Source organism: Zootoca vivipara, chromosome 9 (genome assembly GCF_965207765.1).
Source record: "Zootoca vivipara chromosome 9, rZooViv2.hap1.1, whole genome shotgun sequence".
Lineage (NCBI taxonomy): Eukaryota > Metazoa > Chordata > Lepidosauria > Squamata > Lacertidae > Zootoca > Zootoca vivipara.
The window spans coordinates 65,364,591-65,384,688 of NC_142592.1; the positions used below are offsets into that span (position 1 = coordinate 65,364,591).

The 20,098-nt window shown below is 47.6% G+C and overlaps 1 protein-coding gene across 1 annotated transcript in view; it reads right to left on the minus strand.

Moving 5' to 3' along the window:
- LOC118091530 (plexin-A4) overlaps positions 1-20,098 on the minus strand; it is a 274,608-nt gene that overhangs the window by 186,349 nt on the left and 68,161 nt on the right. Inside the window, exon 2 of the mRNA XM_088676445.1 lies at positions 9,749-9,849. Within this exon, the coding sequence (XP_088532571.1) occupies positions 9,749-9,849 (101 nt within the window). The remainder of the gene's footprint in view (positions 1-9,748; positions 9,850-20,098) is intronic.

Consider the following 20,098-nt stretch of genomic DNA (forward strand, 5'->3'; position numbering starts at 1 on the left):
CACACAGAGCTCACCTTTCCATTGGACTGAACTAATGAAGGACCCCTTTCAGACTGGGGTTCACTGTCTCCACCTAAATGTAGGTAGGTAGCCGTGTTGGTCTGAGTCGAAGCAAAATAAAAAAAAATTCCTTCAGTAGCACCTTAAAGACCAACTAAGTTTTTATTTAGGTATGAGCTTTCGTGTGCATGCACACTTCATCAGATACACTGAAACAGAATCCACCAAACCCTTATGTATATTCAGAGGGTGGGGTGGGGGTGATGGGAATGGGTGATGGGCTGATGGGAGTGGTAAACCTGTAGATGGCTGTTAACGACATCAGGAACCACAAGACAGAGAAACCAGTAGGAGAACACTTCAATCTCCCAGGACATTCTATACAAGATCTCAAAGTAGCTGTTTTATTACAGAAAAATTTCAGGAACAGACTGGAAAGAGAAGTTGCTGAATTGGAACTCATTACCAAGCTTAAAACCATGGAGCCACCTGGGATGAATAAAGACATTGGATTCTTATCTCATTATGCATGATCAAGCTTTCTTTAGTGCCTCAGCCCTTGTTTTCTCTCCCCAGGACCATTGCAGTCATCAGCAGTTGTTAACAGCCATCTACAGGTTTACCACTCCCATCAGCCCATCACCCATTCCCATCACCCCCACCCCCCACCCTCTGAATATACATAAGGGTTTGGTGGATTCTGTTTCAGTGTATCTGACAAAGTGTGCATGCACACGAAAGCTCATACCTAAATAAAACCTTAGTTGGTCTTTAAGGTGCTACTGAAGGAATTTTTTTTATTTTGCTCTACCTAAATGCTCTCCCACACCTGAGGGAATCACTGGGTGGGGCACTTTTGTGAACAAAGGCAAGCAGGGGAGAGTAGTGCAGTCCTTGCCAGACTTCACGGCCAAAATACTCAAGGAGACAGACAGGCATCCATAAAGGTGCAGAGAGATTATTTCTGGTGGACTGGTTTATCCTCTATTGCAAACCTGTCAGAAGTCTGATGCTCTCGAGAGTGATGAAAACTCGGAGAGAAAATACAAAAGGAGGCAGACATGACCCTACCCTGGGGAGAAGTCCGCCTGCGTGCCATTTTCTCTCATTGGCAAATCACTGGCGGATGCAGAGATGCTGGATAATGCCCGAGAACGACACATAAAACAACTCCCTGGGAACAGCCCTGCCACAGAGATGGCTTTTCTCCCCCCCCCCCAATTCATCCATCCATCATAGCGCTACTGATTTTGCTCCAGAGGCTGATATGTCAGCAGAAAGAGCCTGACAGCCGATGCATTAATATCTTGGTCATCCATAAAAATGGGAAATAACAGCAGCCACAGATTTCCCCCGACCTCCGAAGGACACCCTGGGTGCAACAAAAGGAACTGCCTGAGCTATGTCCCACACCTGCGCCTCACTTGGCCTAACCCTGACCCATTGTTGTCTGGAGAGAGGGGTGGTCTGTGCCAGGTCTGCTTAAAGGTCTCCTGGGTTTGGCAGAGGGACTGCGCTAAGCCTCTGACCACACTCACATAAGAACAAAAGAACATAGGATGAGACTGCTGGATTAGAGGCCAATGGTCCATCTAGTCCAGCTTCCTCTTCTCGCAGTGGGACAACCAGATGCCCCACTGGGAAACCAGCAATCAGGATTCGAAAACAGGAGTGCTCTGCTTTCATATGGTCTCCAGCAACTGGTACTCGGAAGCAGGGGAGGCAGAGCATAGCCATCGATAGCCCTCTCCTCCGTGAATCTGTCTAATCATCTTGTAAAGCCTTCTAGGTTGGTGACCATCAGTGCCTCCTGTGGAAGGAGTTCCACAGTTTAACTATGCACTGCACGAAGAAGTACTTTCTTTGTCCTAAATCTTCCAACCTTCCTTGGCCCCTAAGTCTCCATGCTAATATTATCACACCTCCCTGGTTGGTCCTAGCATCTTATCTCAGACCCTTCAAGTGTCCCTATTTTCCAGGGACAGTTCCAGATTTACAGAAGCCACCCTGGTTTCTGATTTGATCCTGGAATGTCCCGCTTTTCCTTAGGATGTCCCTATTTTCATCAGAGAAATGTTGTAAGGTATGGAGTTATGCAACCCCCGAGCCAAGCAGATAAGTAACTCTATATCCTTTAGTTATAGTTAAAGGTCCGTAATAGTTAAAGCTATGGTTTTCCCAGTAGTGATGTATGGAAATGAGAGCTGGACCATAAAGAAGGCTGATCGCCAAAGAATTGATACTTTTGAATTATGGTGCTGGAGGAGACTCTTGAGAGTCCCATGGACCGCAAGAAGATCAAACCTATCCATTCTGAAGGAAATCAGCCCTGAGTGCTCACTGGAAGGACAGATCGTGAAGCTGAGGCTCCAATATTTTGGCCACCTCATGAGAAGAGAAGACTCCCTGGAAAAGACCCTGATGTTGGGAAAGATGGAGGGCACAAGGAGAAGGGGACGACAGAGGACGAGATGGTTGGACAGTGTTCTCGAAGCTACAAACATGAGTTTGACCAAACTGCGGGAGGCAGTGCAAGACAGGAGTGCCTGGCGTGCTATGGTCCATGGGGTCACGATGAGTCAGACATGACTAAACGACTAAACAACAACAACATCCTTTAGAAGACACCTGAAGGCAGCCCTGTATAGGGAAGTTTTTTATGTTTAATGTTTTATTCTGTTTTTATATATGTTGGAAGCTGCCCAGAGTGGCTGGGGCAACCCAATCAGATGAGTTGGGGTATAAATAATAAAAATATTAATATTATGGAATGTTGTTGTTTAGTCATTTAGTCGTGTCCGACTCTTCGTGACCCCATGGACCAGAGCATGCCAGGCCCTCCTGTCTTCTTGGATCACTGCCTTGTCGTGGCGAAGGGGATTGAACAACTCAGAGAAGCTATGAGCTATGCCGTGCAGGGCCACCCAAGATGGACAGGTCATAGTGGAGAGTTTTGACTAAACGTGAGCCACCTGGAGAAGGAACTGGCAAGCCACCCCAGTATCCCTGCCAAGAAAACTCCATGGACAAAGACAACAGGCATATTATGGAATACGGTGTCCCTATTTTATTTGAAAAATGTTGGAGGGTGTTATCTGTTGCCAAGCCATTGGTCTTACTAGTCCTGCACTGTCTACATCTGACTGGCAGGAATTCTCTGGGATCCCCAGCAGAGATACCTTCTCACATCCAGGTCTCCCATTTCTGGGGCTGCACAAAGACAGGGTCAGTCCAAAGTGTTTCATTGCCAGCTATACTGTTATTGCATATTTACTTTGTTTTGGGAATTGCTTTTATTGGTTGATGCATTCTTCTTGTTGCAAGTTGCTTTGAGCTCGTCTTTGGTTGTTTGGAGGTGCAAATAATGAATTGCATGAAATCACATTTTATGCTGCAATGTGGGCCCGTTAAGGAAACGGTGTTGAATTTGGCACATCCAAAAAGGAATAGAAGAAGGAGAAGGAGGGAGAGAGAAAGGGAAGCAACTCAAATAGTCAGGCAAGCAGAAAGCAAATAGATCGTTTGCCTGGAGGAGATATGCCTAAAACGGCTCAGGCTTTTGACTTACAAATCATGTTACAGAGAGGCCGAATAAGGAGATTTATTCACTTCTCCACAACATCTTCATCTCGGGTTCATCCGCTGGAATTTTTGGGCAGTAGGTTTCCGACAAATGAAAAGCAAAGAGGAATTAACGGGTGGGTTTCTATGCCCGAATTCAATGCAAAAACCCCTAACAAAATAGAATTAAGAACATAAGAAGAGCCTGCTGGATCAGGCCAAAGGGGGCCCATAGAGTCCAGCATTATGTTCTCACAGTGGCCAGCCATATGCCTGTCAGAAAACCGCATGCAGGATCTGAGCGCAAGAGCTCACCCTTTTCCTGTGGTTTCCAGCAACCACTGTGGCAAGTAAGCAGTGATAGCCCTCTCCCCCAAGACGTTGTCTAATTCTCTTTTAAAGCCATATAAAAAGGTAAAGGGACCCCTGACCATTAGGTCCAGTCACAGACGACTCTGGGGTTGTGGCGCTCATCTCACTTTACTGGCCGAGGGAGCCGGAGTACAACTTCCAGGTCATGCGGCCAGCATGACTAAGCCGCTTCTGGCGAACCAGAGAAGCGTACAGAAACGCCGTTTACCTTCCTGCCAGAGCTGTTATGTACTGAGCTGAATCATAGAACAATAGGATCCAGAATCAGCAGTCTGATTGGTCTGCAGGAGCCACCCAATCCAACTCCAGGTGGAAGTGAATCCGCAACCTGATTGGCCTGCAGGAGCAGCCAATCAGGCTGCTGGCAGAATTCAATCTGCAACCTGATTGGCCTGCAGGAGCAGCCAATCAGGCGGCTGGCAGAAGTCAATCCACAAACTGATTAGCCCACAGGTGTAGCCCTGAAGTAGCCAATCACGCAAGGCCCATTGTGTAAATAATGTATATAAGCAGATGGTTTTTGGGAAAGGGCCATTCTTCTCTTCTTCTCCTTGATGACTACGAGCTGAATAAAGAGCAAGAAATTCACTCTCGACTCTGAGTATATTTCAGGTACCTATTTATCTACTTGCACTTTGACGTGCTTTCGAAGTGGTAGGTGGGCAGGAGCTGGGACCGAGCAACGGGAGCTCACCCTGTCGCGGGGATTCGAACCGCCGACCTTCTGATCGGCAAGCCCTAGGCTCAGTGGTTTAACCCACAGCACCACCCGCGTCCCTTTAAAGCCATCTAGATCAGGTAATTAAAAATTAACGAACTGCCATGAGTCTCCCCCAAGTTCAGCTTGCCAGGATGAGAGAAGGGCTGTGTCCTTCTGCAGCAGTCATCAAAGGAAGTTGCCAAGGCAGAATGGCATCCAAAAATTCAAGGGAGAAAGGCTTTCAAAGAGCCTGATTTTTATCACAGCCTCTGAAGGCAGCTTGGATTACCTGAGGCCCCGCTTAGCGGCTCGCAAGACTTTGACCAAGAAAGGTAAAGCGGAGGTCGATCGATGAGGACCTGCCTGTGAATGCCAGGATTGAGTTACCCACGGAGACCAGACAATATTTATTTTCATGGCCGAGGCAGCAGAAGGGAAGGGAAAAGTTGAAAGGGTAAAATTAAAACCTTCTCTCCTCCCAGCCCGACAAAATAATCTGAGGAGATCAGCGGCTTCAATGCAGTTTTCCTCCCCTTTGAGGAAAGCTTGCTAAGAAGCTCTTGGAAAGCTAGGGGACGTGAAATGCATAGTTCACATCTTCCAGGTGTAGCGCTGAGCCAAAAAATATCCTACAATTTCCTGAAAGTAAGAAGTTCCCCTTTTTCCCCCTGCATCTTTCTTGGGGTGATTTAGAATTTATTTAGAATTCCAGCGGGTGTGTGGCAGTGGCCCAAAGGGCCACAATAAATGTGATAATGTGTACTCCTGTAAATCCTTGAGTGTGCTTCTAATCGAGAAGCTATGGTAGCCTCTTACTTTATGAAACTGATCATTTTGCAAGTTCTAGTTACAGGTAGGTAGCCGTGTTGGTCTGAGACCCTGGAAACCTTCCACCAGACATTCAATGACTTTCACCCCACCATCAACCTAACAATGAACCAATCTATGCAAGAAATACATTTTTTGGACACTACTATAAAAATACAGGATGGACGTATAGACACCACCTTATACAGAAAACCAACTGACCGACAAACATATCTACATGCTTCTAGCTACCATCCCAAACATACCAAACAATCCATCGTATACAGCCAGGCCCTACGTTACAACCGTATCTGTTCCAACTCTACAGACAGAGAATCTCACCTAAGAGATCTACAGCAAACCTTTTTAGAACTAAAATATCCACCTGATGAAGTTAAACAACAGATCAACAGAGCCAGACTGATACCTAGGGAGAACCTGCTGCAAGACAGACCCAAAAAAGAAAATAACAGAACACCACTAGTCATCACATACAGCTCCCAAGTTAAAACAGTACAACGCATCATCAGAGATCTACAGCCTCTCCTGGACAATGACAGCTCCCTTTCTCAAGCTCTGGGAGGAAGACCTTTCATTGCCTACAGACAGCCACCCAATCTTAAACAACTCCTCACCCACAATAATACAACCACCAGACTTAACATGGACACTGGTACCAGAGCCTGCAATAAACCCAGATGCAAACTTTGCTGCCACATACACCCGGACAACATCATTACTGGCCCCAACAACATCCAACATACCATCTCAGGACTATTTAATTGCTCATCTTCTAACATTGTGTATGCCATCAAATGCCAACGGTGCCCTTCAGCTCTCTATATTGGACAAACAGGCCAAACCCTACGCCAAAGGATAAATGGACATAAATCTGACATCAGGAACCATAAGACTGAAAAACCAGTAGGAGAACACTTCAATCTCCCAGGACATTCTATACAAGATCTCAAAGCAGCTGTTTTATTACAGAGAAATTTCAGGAACAGACTGGAAAGGGAAGTTGCTGAATTGGAAATCATTACCAAGCTTAAAACCATGGAAGCACCTGGGATGAATAGAGATATCGGATTCTTATCTCATTATGCATGATCAAGCTTTCTTTAGCACCTCAGCCCAGGACTAATTGCAGCCATCAGCAGCCATTAACACCCATCTACAGGTTTACCACTCCCATCAGCCCATCTCCCATTCCCACCCACCCCCACCACCCTCTGTATATATATAGGGTCTGACACTTCTGTTTCTAGTGTATCTGAAGAAGTGTGCATGCACACGAAAGCTCATACCAAAATATAAACTTAGTTGGTCTTTAAGGTGCTACTGAAGGAATTTTTTTATTTTGCAAGTTGCCGTCCCCCATTGGGGCAGAAATACAGCTAATATGTGAATCACAAAGATACAGCTCAAAGCCAGAACATAAGTTGTTACATGGTGCAAATGGCTACACTTAACACAGGTTCCCAACATGCACACTAACACAATGTAACAGAACATGGTGAAAATCAGAACTTAATCAGCAGAAATTGCTAGTGCTTATTGCGCATGTATATTAAACATGAAATGAGGTAATGATGTATATGATTGGTGAAAATTGAAATGCTTTGTTTGAATGTTATAAATACCACTGCCTGGACCACCGGGCAGGATTGCAGTTTTGCAGAATGATCCAACTGTAACCTATTGCTTCGCAATAAACAACGTTAGAATCATAGAATCATAGAGTTGGAGGAGACCACAAGGGCCATCCAGTCCAACCCCCTGCCGAGCAGGAGTTAGACTCCTAACTCCTCACGTTTCTGAGTTTTATTGGCATAAACTCAGGAGATAAGTTATTTTCTGGCTTACAACAGGTGCAGGGTTAAGGCGGAGCACATCCTCCATCATGGCTAGCAGCCATCAACAGCCCTATCCCTCCATAAATTAATCCAATCCTCTTTGAAAGCCCTCCAGGTTAATGGTCATCAGTGCCTCCTCTGGAAGCGAGTTCCACAGTTTAATTATGTGTTGCATGAAGAATTACCTGAGCTTGCTCTGTCATTGTGAGGTGATTGAGGATGACATGTTTAAACTATCCTCTGCAGCCTCCCCAGGTGCTGCAGCCTCCCCAGGTGTCCACATTCCCTGATCTGAAAGCCCCATGGGAGGAGTTTCCTTATTATGTCTCCCCCTAGGCGGTTTATTCAAGGCAATGAGTCCTGGCTGCCAACTGCTTGAGCTCTGTGTCCTCATTGATTTTGTTTTTAAGGGAAGCACGTTTTACCTTCAACTTAACAAAGGATGTTCTAGGCATAGCTGTCAAGTTCTCCCTTTTTTAAAGGGAAATTCCCTTATGCTGAATAGGCTTCCTCGCGAGAAAAGGGAAAACTATGTGTTCTAGGATGTAGGACACCTGATTGGTGGATGCAGTTGGCTGACGAGCTGTGATGTCACAGGGAATTGTGACATCACAGTCCTCTGTTGCTGGGCCAACAGCAGTGGCAAGAGAAGACAAGATACTCTATCTGGCCAAGCCAGTGATTGTGGAAGTCAAGAAGGAGACAGGAGGAATCTAAAAACACAGCTATCAAGTGCCAAGGGATAACATGGTCGCAGCTTGCAGGCAAACCCCAGTCTTCCAGGTATTGCAAGGAGACAAGACCCTCCAGGAATTGGGCCTTGTATACAGAGGCCTTCAAAAGAGGGAGCAGAGGAGTGTAGCTGGCAGGCAGCGAAATGGTACCCTGCTGGGCACTAGATTCTGCATTCAGGCATAGTCCTTTCCAAGAGGCAATACCCTTTGGTCCAATCAGAAGATGCCCCTCCAGTCCCATGGCACTGCCGTGACCTTGCGTTCAGACATTGCTCACCACGGTTGCCTAGGCAGAGTGTTCCTCCTTCCTTCTCTCTCTCCTTCCTAAGCCAGCTATTCATTTTTCAGTCAGGTTTCCCTTTTCGCCTCCCCTCCCCTCCCCCGGAGACCTCCATGGCAGCTAATTGGACATCTTTCCGATTTGCACCCCCCCCCCCAAGCAAGACATTGCAGGTTAAAGAGGCCTCTGTACCGTGGCCTCTGAGGCTTTGGATGCTGTGTGTGTGTGTGTGTGTGTGTGTGTGTGTGTGTTGGGCGACGGGAGGCGGAGAGAGGAGATGGAGGAGAGCACCTGAGAATTAGATGCAGGCGAAAGATACTGTACTCTGAAGCTTTGATGGCCCGCTTTCCCCAAATCCCCCTCTTTGCCACGTAAAACCCAATCAATGCCCCCTTATTTTCCAAGCTGCCTTTTCTCTCCCCCACCCCCGCGCACACGGAATCAAATTCCCCCCTGTAAGGTTAGGACAGAAGAGTCGCAGAAATCAATTCCCCGATCCATGCCGGGCCGCCCCTTGGAAAGAGAAGTCAGTCTTTCTCAAGCAGAGGAGGGACTCGGGAAAGGAAGGCAATGTATCCAATAGCCAGAGCTCTCTCCAGCGGTCTCACGGCTGCTTTTGCATTGACTGCTGGCGCCCTGGGGTAGCCTTTGAAACAGTGTAAGCTGCAAATTGCTCTTCTGGACATCAGTCCTGGAGACTGCCTGCAGAGAGAGCAAAAGCAGCAGCATATGTTTCCATCAAGGCTCGGAGTGCAGTGCAAATTCTACCTCCAGGCCTGGTTTGGCATCTTAGGGGGCGTTTGCCGGACCACCTCGATGCATCAGAGGCTCGGGCAGCACACATATGGGATCCCGCTGCTGAGAGGCAGCTCCCCGCTCCCTACCAGATCCCCACAAGTCCACTTAAGCAATACAGATCCTAGCGAGCTACAAGCAGACAGCAGCCTATGCTGCAGGAGAAGGGGTCCGTTGCAAAGGAAATTAATTATTTTAATTAATAGACCAGTTTAAGTCTATAGGAAAGATGGTCCCTTAGGAAAGATGGTCCCTTAGGAAAGTCTATAGGAAAGATGGTCTCAAAGGCACAGAATGCTTTTTGTTTGGGCTCAGTTCATGTGAGCAGGGGACAAGTTCCCTGACCTTTGCCGTGACAATTGTTTTTGTCCTTAAATTCTACCAAAGGACACATTTTCCCATCTTCCGAAAGCAACCCTGCCTCTCTCTTTCTGGAGCTGGAACTCTCAGGCTGTCTTTCCAAACGACTGCCTTCGTCCCACCAGGGACAGCTGTGTCCATTTGCAGCTTTGTTCTGTGTCACAGCCGGCAGCGAGAAAACGTGAGGTTGGGGAGGAAGGAGAGGGGAAGGAAGGCCCAGGGACCTGCTGCCCCTGCAGCGCCCCCACCCCCCACCCCTCGACCCTGCGACCCGCACACTTACGCGTTGTGGAGCACACACCATCCGCAGTGGGGGTCCCCCGAGCCCAGGCACGCGCTGCAGCTTTTGTACTGTCCGCAGGACTCCACCGGCACTCGGGTGAGCTGTGGACAACAAGGGGAGAAGAGTCACGCTTAGTTTGCGTTTGGTTTGCAATTCCAGACAGTGTCGTGAAGCCCTGGAGACTCAAAACCTATTCACGTATCCTTCCCAGTAAAGCAGCGGGGGCTCAGAGTGCTGCTTCCATCCAAAGGAGCCTGGAAGCTTCCTTACAATGAATCAGGCCCATAGCGAAACAGAAAAGGTTCCTTCCAGGTGGGTAATAAGGATGCAGAGGAATATGCGAAGGACTCTTGCCAAGGTCACAGAACGAAGGTCATTTGCACCCACCACATGCACGACTCGGGCCGCAAATGTCTGAAAGACCACCCCCTTCCCTACAGACCCTTTCGGGTGCTGAGATCAGCAGAGGGTAGTTCCTCCACCCTCAAAGGCTTGAGGTGGTGGTGGCCCAGGAGAGGGCCTTCTCTGTGATGGCCCCTAAGCTGTGGAACTCTTTTCCCTCAGAGATATGTCTGGCACCTCCATTGTACAGCTTCCAGAGGATGCTGAAGACACAGCTCTTTAAGTGCCTTTGGCACTTCAGGTGTATTTTTTAGGACTCACCTTCTCTTTATGGTGAAGGGCAAGTGATCAACAACAATAACAACAACAACAAGGTATAAGTTCCAGTGACATTGCAACATTTCTGTCCCGCCTAATAAGGGATGGAACCGCCTGGTTCTGCTCTGTACTTTTTATTCTATTCTCTTTTCTTTTAAGAGCTCGCTCTCTGCTCCTGTTCTGCCACCTCCCATTCAAAAAGCCCCCCCCCCAAGCCAAAACACTGCACATCACCTTTGCGCTCCCCAAGAGTGTTCAAAGGTCCCCACTTGTTGCTTTCAGTTTTCAGGCAGAACTGCTTTTTCTGCAAGAAGAAGAAATCAGCTCAGCTCCAGAGGTCTGCAAGCCTATGCACGCTCCCTCAGGAGTAAGTCCTGTTGGACACAGCCTTGCTTCTGAAGAAGCCTGCACAAAACTGGGCTGCACTGGAAACTTACAGGAGATGGATGTGTCAGTAGAGCTCGGCTTGAGCAATCAGAGGGCACCGTAGGTGAGACAATGCGAGCAGCAGGAAGAAGAGCCTGGCTCCTTGGGAAGAGGGTGGTGGACCAAAAACAAGGTGGCACCGTAGACTGAAAACCGTACACTGGTGGTGGTCCTTTCCATATTTTGCAGGATACTTCAGAACCACTAGGTTGGGCAAGATGGATTTGGAGAGGGGAGAATTCAAAGCATCAGGTACGCCACAATTCCTCCAAGGGTTTTTTAGCATGTTATGCATGGAGTTTGTCCTCACAGCCCTGTAAGGCAGGTTAGGCTGAGTGATGACAATACTAAGTCCTTGATGAGTGTTCAAAGCACCCTGCATATATTATATAAATGAATGAAGAATCTCAGTAATTCATCCAACAACTCTGTAAGGTGGGTCTAGGTCAGGCACCCCCAAACTTCGGCCCTCCAGATGTTTTGGATTACAATTCCCATCTTCCCCGACCACTGGTCCTGTTAGCTAGGGATCATGGGAGTTGTAGGCCAAAACATCTGGAGGGCCGCAGTTTGGGGATGCCTGGTCTAGGTGTTTCAAGTTGACTCAGGTGAGTGTGCATTGGAGAGAGAGTGTGACTTGCCTAAGAGTACATATTGAGTTCATAGTTCACCCTAGGAGAGACAGCATGGCATAGTAGTTAGAGTGTTGGACTAAGTACCTGGGAGACTTGGGTTCAAATCCCCACTCGACCACAAAGCTCGCTGGGTGACCTTGGGCCATTCACAGCTTCTCACCTGACCTACCTCACAGGGCCGTTGGGATTAAATGAGTGAGGGAACAATTCACACCACCTTGAACTCCTTGGTGGGAAAGGTGAGATAAAAAATGCAATAAATAGCAGTGGAAAATGGCTTTGGAGAGCTGCTTCCATTCGTAGAACACAACGCTAAGCTAAATGGACCAAGGGTCTGGTTCAGTAAATGACTTGTTCATTTGTATTCATGTTTAACAAACGCACATCCCCTGCCTTTCCAGGAAGTTCAAGGTAACGAACAACAATAAAAATTAAAAGCACGTCGTGCATAAAATTCAGGAACATTATAAAAAAGGCTATTGTGAAATGGAACGCATATTAAATGCTCTCGTTAAAACTGGGAACAATAAAGTCAGCAACAGAATACGGAAACAGGTGATCAAAGGCTTCCATATATAGCCGTTCGAAAGCACACCAGTGCAAGTAGATAAATAGGTACCGCTCTGGTGGGAAGGTAAATGGCATCTATGGCAAGTTTTCACCATTTGGTGAAAACCCAATAAGAGACAAGATGAACCACTCTTGGGAGAAAGTTCTATAGCCCAGTAATGGGTGACTCTGCCCATTTCTGTTTCCCACTTCTCTAAACCTTCTTTCAGTTCTCTACATCACTTTACATGTTGTTTTTTAAAGTCCTAATGAGAACTCACCAGCAAATGTCTCTTAGCATGCACATATTTGTGTGCGATTTTGCATTATAGGCACATTTTTGCAAATCCATTTCCCCCGACACAATATGCATTTTCCTGCACACTTTACCCTAAGATAAGCATTTCTGTACATAGTACAGCACGGGTGGCACTGTGGGTTAAACCACAGAGCCTAGGGCTTGCCGATCGGAAGTTCAGCGGTTCGAATCCCCGTGACGGGGTGAGTTCCCGTTACTCGGTCCTAGCTCCTGCCAACCTAGCAGTTTGAAAGCACACCAGTGCAAGTAGATAAGGAGGTATCGCTACGGTGGGAAGGTAAATGGCATTTCCATGTGCTGCTCTGGTTCGCTAGAAGCGGCTTAGTCATGCTGACCACATGACCCGGAAGCTGTACGCCGGCTCTCTCAGCCAGTAAAGCGAGATGAGCGCCGCAACCCCAGAGTCGTCCGCGACTGGACTAATGGTCAGGGGTCTCTTCACCTTTACGTTTACATAGTACTTGGCTCACAGTCTGCACTGCAAAATTTTGAAGGACAGCCATGTTTTGGAAAGGACGAACTAGGTAGGTTTGCCTTTATACGTCAACTGAATCAATTTTCTTCCCATCCCTAGGTTCGACCACCAAAGAGGCTCTCTCTGTGGTCCCAGATAAGTGAACTGTGGTCCCTGATCATTAAACTAAAGCAGTAGATGGAACACAAAAGACGGCAGAAGGTACCTTCTAATGCAAGAGTTTACGGATCACTTTGTGTGATAAAAATCGTGCCGCTACTGATGAGCAGGCACCCTATACTGTAGTTTCAAGTGATTTCCCCCCCACTATTAAGGAAAAAGTACCGTAGTTTTCTATGGGCATATTTACAGCCATTCTCCCACATCTGACCCATTTCCAGCCTGAGCCTCTTGGTGCTAAAAATGCTTCCCTCCCACGCTGTGATGATCATGGAGCTTTCTCTAGTCCAGTGGGACACCTCCACCACACGCCAACACTCTTGGCAATGACATTTCAAAGAATCAAGTTGCATGAATTCAAGGGATGGCTCCTCCTCTGATTTCCCGGAGGTGCCACAAGGAGAGGAGAGCAGGTAAATAAAGCCGCCTTTGTGGAGTCAAGGTTACACAGAAGAGCCGTTCCTTTCAGGGCCCTGAGATTCCTGTTAAGGGCGTAATTGCTGTCATGGAAAAGCAGCTCAGTCGGATTCAGAGGGATTCCTACAAGTCATGCAGCTCCACACACACTTTCCCAATATGCACAAAGCTGAGTTTCCTTCTGCTATTCCCTAAGGAAGAAACCAACCAGAGAGCAATTCCAAGGTCACTGATGAGGCGGTTACTCTGAAGTCGAGGAACCAAGGCCAGAGTACTCTGGCATTTTCCATATTCACACAACTGCATGCTGTAAAAGGTTTGCGTAATGCTCCCTTGTTCATAATATAAACTCATTTGGGGCAACCAGTTTCCCCGAAGGGCACAAGAAGGTAAGTTGCAGGTGGAGACCTGCAAAAACAAGAAGCCCGACTGTTTGCAACACTGGGTGTCCCCTCGTTCTTTCCATGCCTGGGGTAGCTCAGTCAGTAGAGCTTGAGACTCTTCATCTCAGGGTTGTGGGTTCAGGCCCCACATTGGGCAAAAAAGATTCCTGCAACGTTGCAGGGGGTTGGATTAGATGACCCTTGTGGCCCCTTTACAATTCTGTGATTCCTTTCACAAACAGAAATACTGCTTATTCTCAATCTTCACAGCACCAGCTCATTTTGGCAAATGGTAATTATTCCTCTCCCTTCCCCCATTTTGGAAGAGGGTGAATCATGTTTTCTTTTCTCTCTGTCTCTTCACACCATTTTATAAAGCTTCTATATTATTCCCAATTCAGTCATCTTTTCCCTTCCCCTAAGACACGGGTCCCCAAACTAAGGCCCGGGGGCCGGATGCAGCCCAATCGCCTTCTAAATCCGGCCCATGGACGGTCCAGGAATCAGCATGTTTTTACATGAGTAGAATGTGTCCTTTTATTTAAAATGCATCTCTGGGTTATTTGTGGGGCATAGTTCTAGTTACAGGTAGGTAGCCGTGTTGGTCTGAGTTGAAACAAAATAAAAAAAATTCCTACAGTAGCACCTTAAAGACCAACTAAGTTTTTATTTTGGTATGAGCTTTCGTGTGCATGCACACTTCTTCAGATACACGGTTACTTCTGTTTCAGTGTATCTGGAGAAGTGTGCATGCACACGAAAGCTCATACCAAAATAAAGACTTAGTTGGTCTTGAAGGTGCTACTGAAGGATTTTTTTATTTTGTGGGGCACAGGAATTTGTTCATTTTTTCCCCTTCAAAATATAGTCCGGCCCCCCACAAGGTCTGAGGGACAGTAGACCGGCCCCCTGCTGAAAAAGTTTGTTGACCCCTGCAAGATATACTCCTGCTCCTGAACGACACGGAATCAAAATAATGAATACCAGCAGTTTGACCTGGGCAAGAAGCAGGGCCAAAAGGCAAAGGAAAATAATTGAAACACTGGGTGGAAAAGTGTTGGTGAAGATCGATTCCTTCCGGCCCACATTTCCTAGATGTGCTCCTCCTTCCTGCTCTGGGTTCTAGTCTCACATCCCTTACACCGGGGATGGAGAATATCTGTGGCCCTCCAGTCCCAAACAAATGGCCAATGGTCAAAAGGGTGATAGGAGTTGGACTCCAACAATGCCCCCCCTTTTAATCCACGTGTTCTCACATCCTAAACCACAAGTATTTTAGATTTTTGAAATGGGATGGCAGAGGAATATCACTATGATACCCAATACAGCAAGACCCAGATAGCTGCTCTTGAAAACAGTCAATGCTGAAAAATGAAAAGTGTCCCTATTTTCCAGGGACATCCCTGATTTAGAGAAGCCATCCCGGTTTCTGATTCGATTATGTTTTATTGGTTGTTATATTATGTTTTTTATATATGTTGGAAGCTGCCCAGATTGCTGGGGCAACCCAATAAGATGTGTGGAGTATAAATAGTAAAATCATCATTATGGAATGGGACTGTTAGAGATTCATTCCCCGTGTTTGCATTCATGGGATTGTTGTCTATCACATGACTGTGTATGTTTTGACTCCACACAGTGGGAAGTGACGAAGACAGGATGTTTGTGTTACTGTGTTCCGTGAAGTGGGACTATTGTCCTTTGTTCACTCTCTTTGCTGCCTGATGCCGGAGAGAGAGGGAGCCGTGTTGCAGTGCTCCGAGTGTATTTTATGTAAATAAAATAGATTAGCCAAGTGCGGAGTTGCTGAGGTCTGTTACGCAACTGCGAAGACTCTGCAGATCCCTAAGTGTGCTGATGTCAGTTGGCATCAGTCACGGTGATGTTCGGGCAGGAGAAAGCTTTTGAAGCTCACGAACGATCAACCAGGAGGGAGGGAACATGCCAGTCGGGCATGTGTCTCTGCCAGGGTCCTCCTTGTGTGTAAGAGATCCTAACAGGGACATCCCTATTTTTTCATCGGGGAAATGTTGGAAGGTATGAGAAGCCGCCCTGGTTTCTGATCTGATCCTGGAATGTCCGTCTTTTCCTTAGGACGTCCCTCTTTTCATCGGAGAAATGTTTGAGGGTATGGAGTTATGCAATGCTTAAGCCAAGGAGATACAACTATACAACCTTTAGAAGACACCTGAAGGCAGCCCTGGATAGGGAAGTTCTTTAATGTTTCATTATGTTTTTATATATGTTGGAAGCCTCTGAGTGTGGCTGGGGCAACCCAGTCAAATGAGTGGGGCATTATTATTATTATTATTATTATTATTATTATTATTATTATTGAATAAGACGTCCCTTCCCAGGTGGCACTGTGGGTTAAACCACTGGGCCTAGGGCTTGCTGATCAGAAGGTTGGTGGTTCGAATCCCTGTGACGGGGTGAGCTCCCGTTGCTCGGTCCCAGCTCCTGCCAACCTAGCAGTTTGAAAGCACATCAAAGTGCAAGTAGATAAATAGGAACCGCTACAGCAGGAAGGTAAACAGCGTTTCTGTGTGCTGCTCTGGTTTGCCAGAAGCGGCTTTGTCATGCTGGCCACATGACCTGGAAGCTGTACGCCGGCTCCCTCGGCCAATAATGCGAGATGAGCGCGCAACCCCAGAGTCGGTCACGACTGGACCTAATGGTCAGGGGTCCCTTTACCTTTACTATTTTAATGTTGCAGGGTATGCAATGTGGCTCTTACAATTATATTTTACATCTCCTATGGCAACGTTATAGTCAAACTCGTTTTCGCTGCTGTTGGGAAAAAATAAAACGCTTTTTAAAAAGCCAAAGGCACATTAACCTGAAAAAAACAGAGAAGTTTCTCTTTGGAAAGCTTCCATGTGAGAGGAACAGTTTTCTCACTCGCAATCCATGCCACCATTTCTTTATTTATTCCACACACACCCATCATATTAGCTCCCCACCCACCCACAATTGTCTAGTCCCAGCTTTCTTTGAAATGGCTTTCCAGATAACATCTGCCCTCCCTGAAGCTACCTCGTTGGTCAGAAAAGGCCCGTTTTGCCCAGGGGGAAAATAAAAACTACTACTGGCTGGACAAACTCGATGTCATCAGTCATTGCCACGTTTCCCCCTGAGGATCCCTGTGTCAGCAGAGTGAGGCCGTTTTTTTAACTGACACGGAGGGGCAGAAGCAGCGCCCTGATGAAGCACCATCAAATCCCGTCAGCACTAAACTCCCAAACAGCAATGAGTGACGGATTGCAGGAGAATACACCTGTGCCTTATGGGCACTTTCCAAGAAATGTTACGGGACATGAGCTATGAACTGACAGGCCAGGATTCATGGTGATGATGTCTTGAAAAATAACTAGCTCTGCTATTTGGGAGCATTTTTAAAAATGCTCACTGCGAGAAGCGAAGTTACAGGGAACCAGGCAGAGGGCCTTCTTGGTAGTGGCACCCGCCCTGTGGAACACCCTCCCACCAGATGTCAAAGAGAACAACAACTACCAGACTTTTAGAAGACATCTGAAGGCAGCCCTGTTTAGGGAAGCTTTTAATGTTTAACAGACTATTGTATTTTAATATTTTGTTGGAAGGCTGCCAGATGGGCGGAGTATAAATATTATTATTATTATTATTATTATTATTATTAAAATGCAGACAGAAGCCAGAATGTAGGATTGGCATATCTTGAAGAACAAAAAAGAGGACACCCCAAGTTGGAAAAAGAAGCACATGGGCCCTGATGTTTGGGGCCACCGCCACACCTGCACACCTCTTTCTCCAGCTCGGGCTGGCAGCAGCAACAGCATGCAGAGCCAGAGCCGCTCCCAAGCCGTAAGAAAAAGACCCTCGAACATTTTCTTTAAAATGTATATATCTGCCCAGATGGGAAAGGTTGGCCTCCCAAAAGAGAACATGTCCAGGTTCTTCCAGATATATGGCAACCCTACACAGGGCACTATATATGCCAGTGTTTCTCAACCTTTTTTGGGCCACGGCACACTTGTTCCGTGAAAAAAATCACGAGGCACACCACCATTAAAAAAGTTAAAAAAGTTAACTCTGTGCTGCCCTATATTATAATTATGACTGTAAGAAACACTTGCCAAATATTGCTTTCCTGCGGGTTAGTGATGAGTATTGGCGGCCGCCAGGCTCGTTTGCACTGAGCTTTGGGAAAGAGGAGAAATATTGCTTTCCGGTGGGTCAGTGTTGTATATTGGCGGCCGCCAGGCACGTGACAATGCAAATCACCCTTCTCGTTGCCGCACGTCGCCGCACACCAGCCAGCGTCTCGCGGCACACTTGTGTGCCGCGGAACAGCGGTTGAGAAACGCTGATATATGCAGTTGCTACCCAAACTGCCAGCTGCAAATACTCTTCTATACCACCTGGGATCCCCACCCTTTCTCCATCCGCTGATCCCTTTCCATGCTGATGTACCAGCTATGGAAGGCCAATGCATTGCAAAGGATTCTGGAGCAACTCTTCTAGTAGGACTTCAAGGGAAGTAATAGTCCACATAACACTGGTCCTGAAAGACCTGGACTCACAACTGTCCATGGAGAACACAGATCAATTCTGTGTCCAGGGAACCTGTCTACCAGCTCCATCTGGTACACAGGCTGAGACCCTATCTGCCCATGGAATGTCTCGCCAGAGTGCTGCATGCTCTGGTTATCTCTTGCTTGGACTACTGCAATGCACTCTACATGGGGCTACCTTTGAAGGTGACCTGGAAATTGCAACTAATCCAAAATGCAGCAGCTAGACTGGTGACTGGGAGCGGGCTCCGAGACCATATAACACCGGTCCTGAAAGACCTACATTGGCTCCCAGTACATTTCCGAGCACAATTCAAAGTGTTGGTGCTGACCTTTAAAGCCCTAAACGGCCTCAGCCCAGTATACCTGAAGGAGTGTCTCCACCCTCATCGTTCAACCCGGACACCGAGGTCCAGCTCTGAGGGCCTTCTGGTGGTTCCCTCACTGCAAGAAGTGAAGTTACAGGGAACCAGGGAGAGGGCCTTTTCAGTAATGGCACCCGCCCCGTGGAACAGCCTACCATCAAACATGTCAAAGAAATAATTAACTATCTGACATTTAGAAGACATCTGAAGGAAGCCCTGTTAAGGGAAGTTTTTAATGGCTGATGTTTTAATGTATTTTTAATCTTTTGTTGGAAGCCGCCCAGAGTGTCTGGGGAAACAGGGCCAGCTCTACGGCCAGGCTAGGTGGCGCAGGGCGCCAGGGCGCCGGCCCGCCGGGGGGGCACCACGCAGCCGCGCCTGCCCACCCACCGGCCGCTCCACCGCGCAGCAAGCTCGCCCGCCCGCCACGCGGCAGCGCAGCAGCGCCCTCGGCGACCGTGCTGCGCGCTGAGCCCAGCTGCCCACCCGCCCGTCGTGCTGGAAAACGGGGGGGGGGCGGCGGAGGGATCCGTCACACCACGGCGCCAGGGCGCCAAAGGTGCTTAAGACGGCCCTGTGGAGAAACCCAGCCAGATGGGCGGGGTAAAAATTTCTGTGTCCAGTTCTGGGTAGCCAAGATGCTCAAAGGTCTGGAAACCATGCCTTATGAAGAGCGGTTGAAGGAGCTGGGTATGTTTAGCCTGGAAAAAGAGAAGCTATGATAGGCATCTTCAAATATCTAAAAAGGCTGTCCAGTGGAAGATGGAACAAGCTTGTTTTCCCCTGCTCTGGAGGGTAGGATTCGAATCAATGGCTTCAAGTGACAAGAAGGGAGATTCCAACTAAACATCAGGAAGAACTTCCCGACAGTAAGAGCTGTTCGACAGTGGAACGGACTCCCTTGGGAGGTTGTGGACTCTCCTTCCTTGGAGGTTTTTAAGCAGAGGTTTGGTGAACATCTGTCATCGATGCTTTAGTAGGAATTGCAAGGGGTTGAACTGGATGACTCTTGGGGTACCTTCCATGATTTGATGACATTGTATAGAACTGATTGGGTCTATTGAGTTGCATCACTGATCAGCGTGAAGCAATTGTGGGGGACTCACATCACTCATACAGCAAAGGCAGATCTAGGAGAGAGTGACTGGTACGATCGCAGTGGGCATCAATATTCTGGGTCATGGTGACTGCGGCATACAATGGAAGGCAAGAGGTGGCGGGGGCCCCCCTCTGGATTTTGGCATCACACAGGGCGGCACTGAAATTTGAGGTGCCATGGTCCACCACTGCATACAGCTACTGTTCTGTCGCATTTGAAGGTACGAGAAAAGTTAGTGTCTGAGCTGGCTATCAACTCTTCCCCAGCGCAAGGAAGAGGTGATGTAGCTGCTACCCGAAGCTCAAATGGC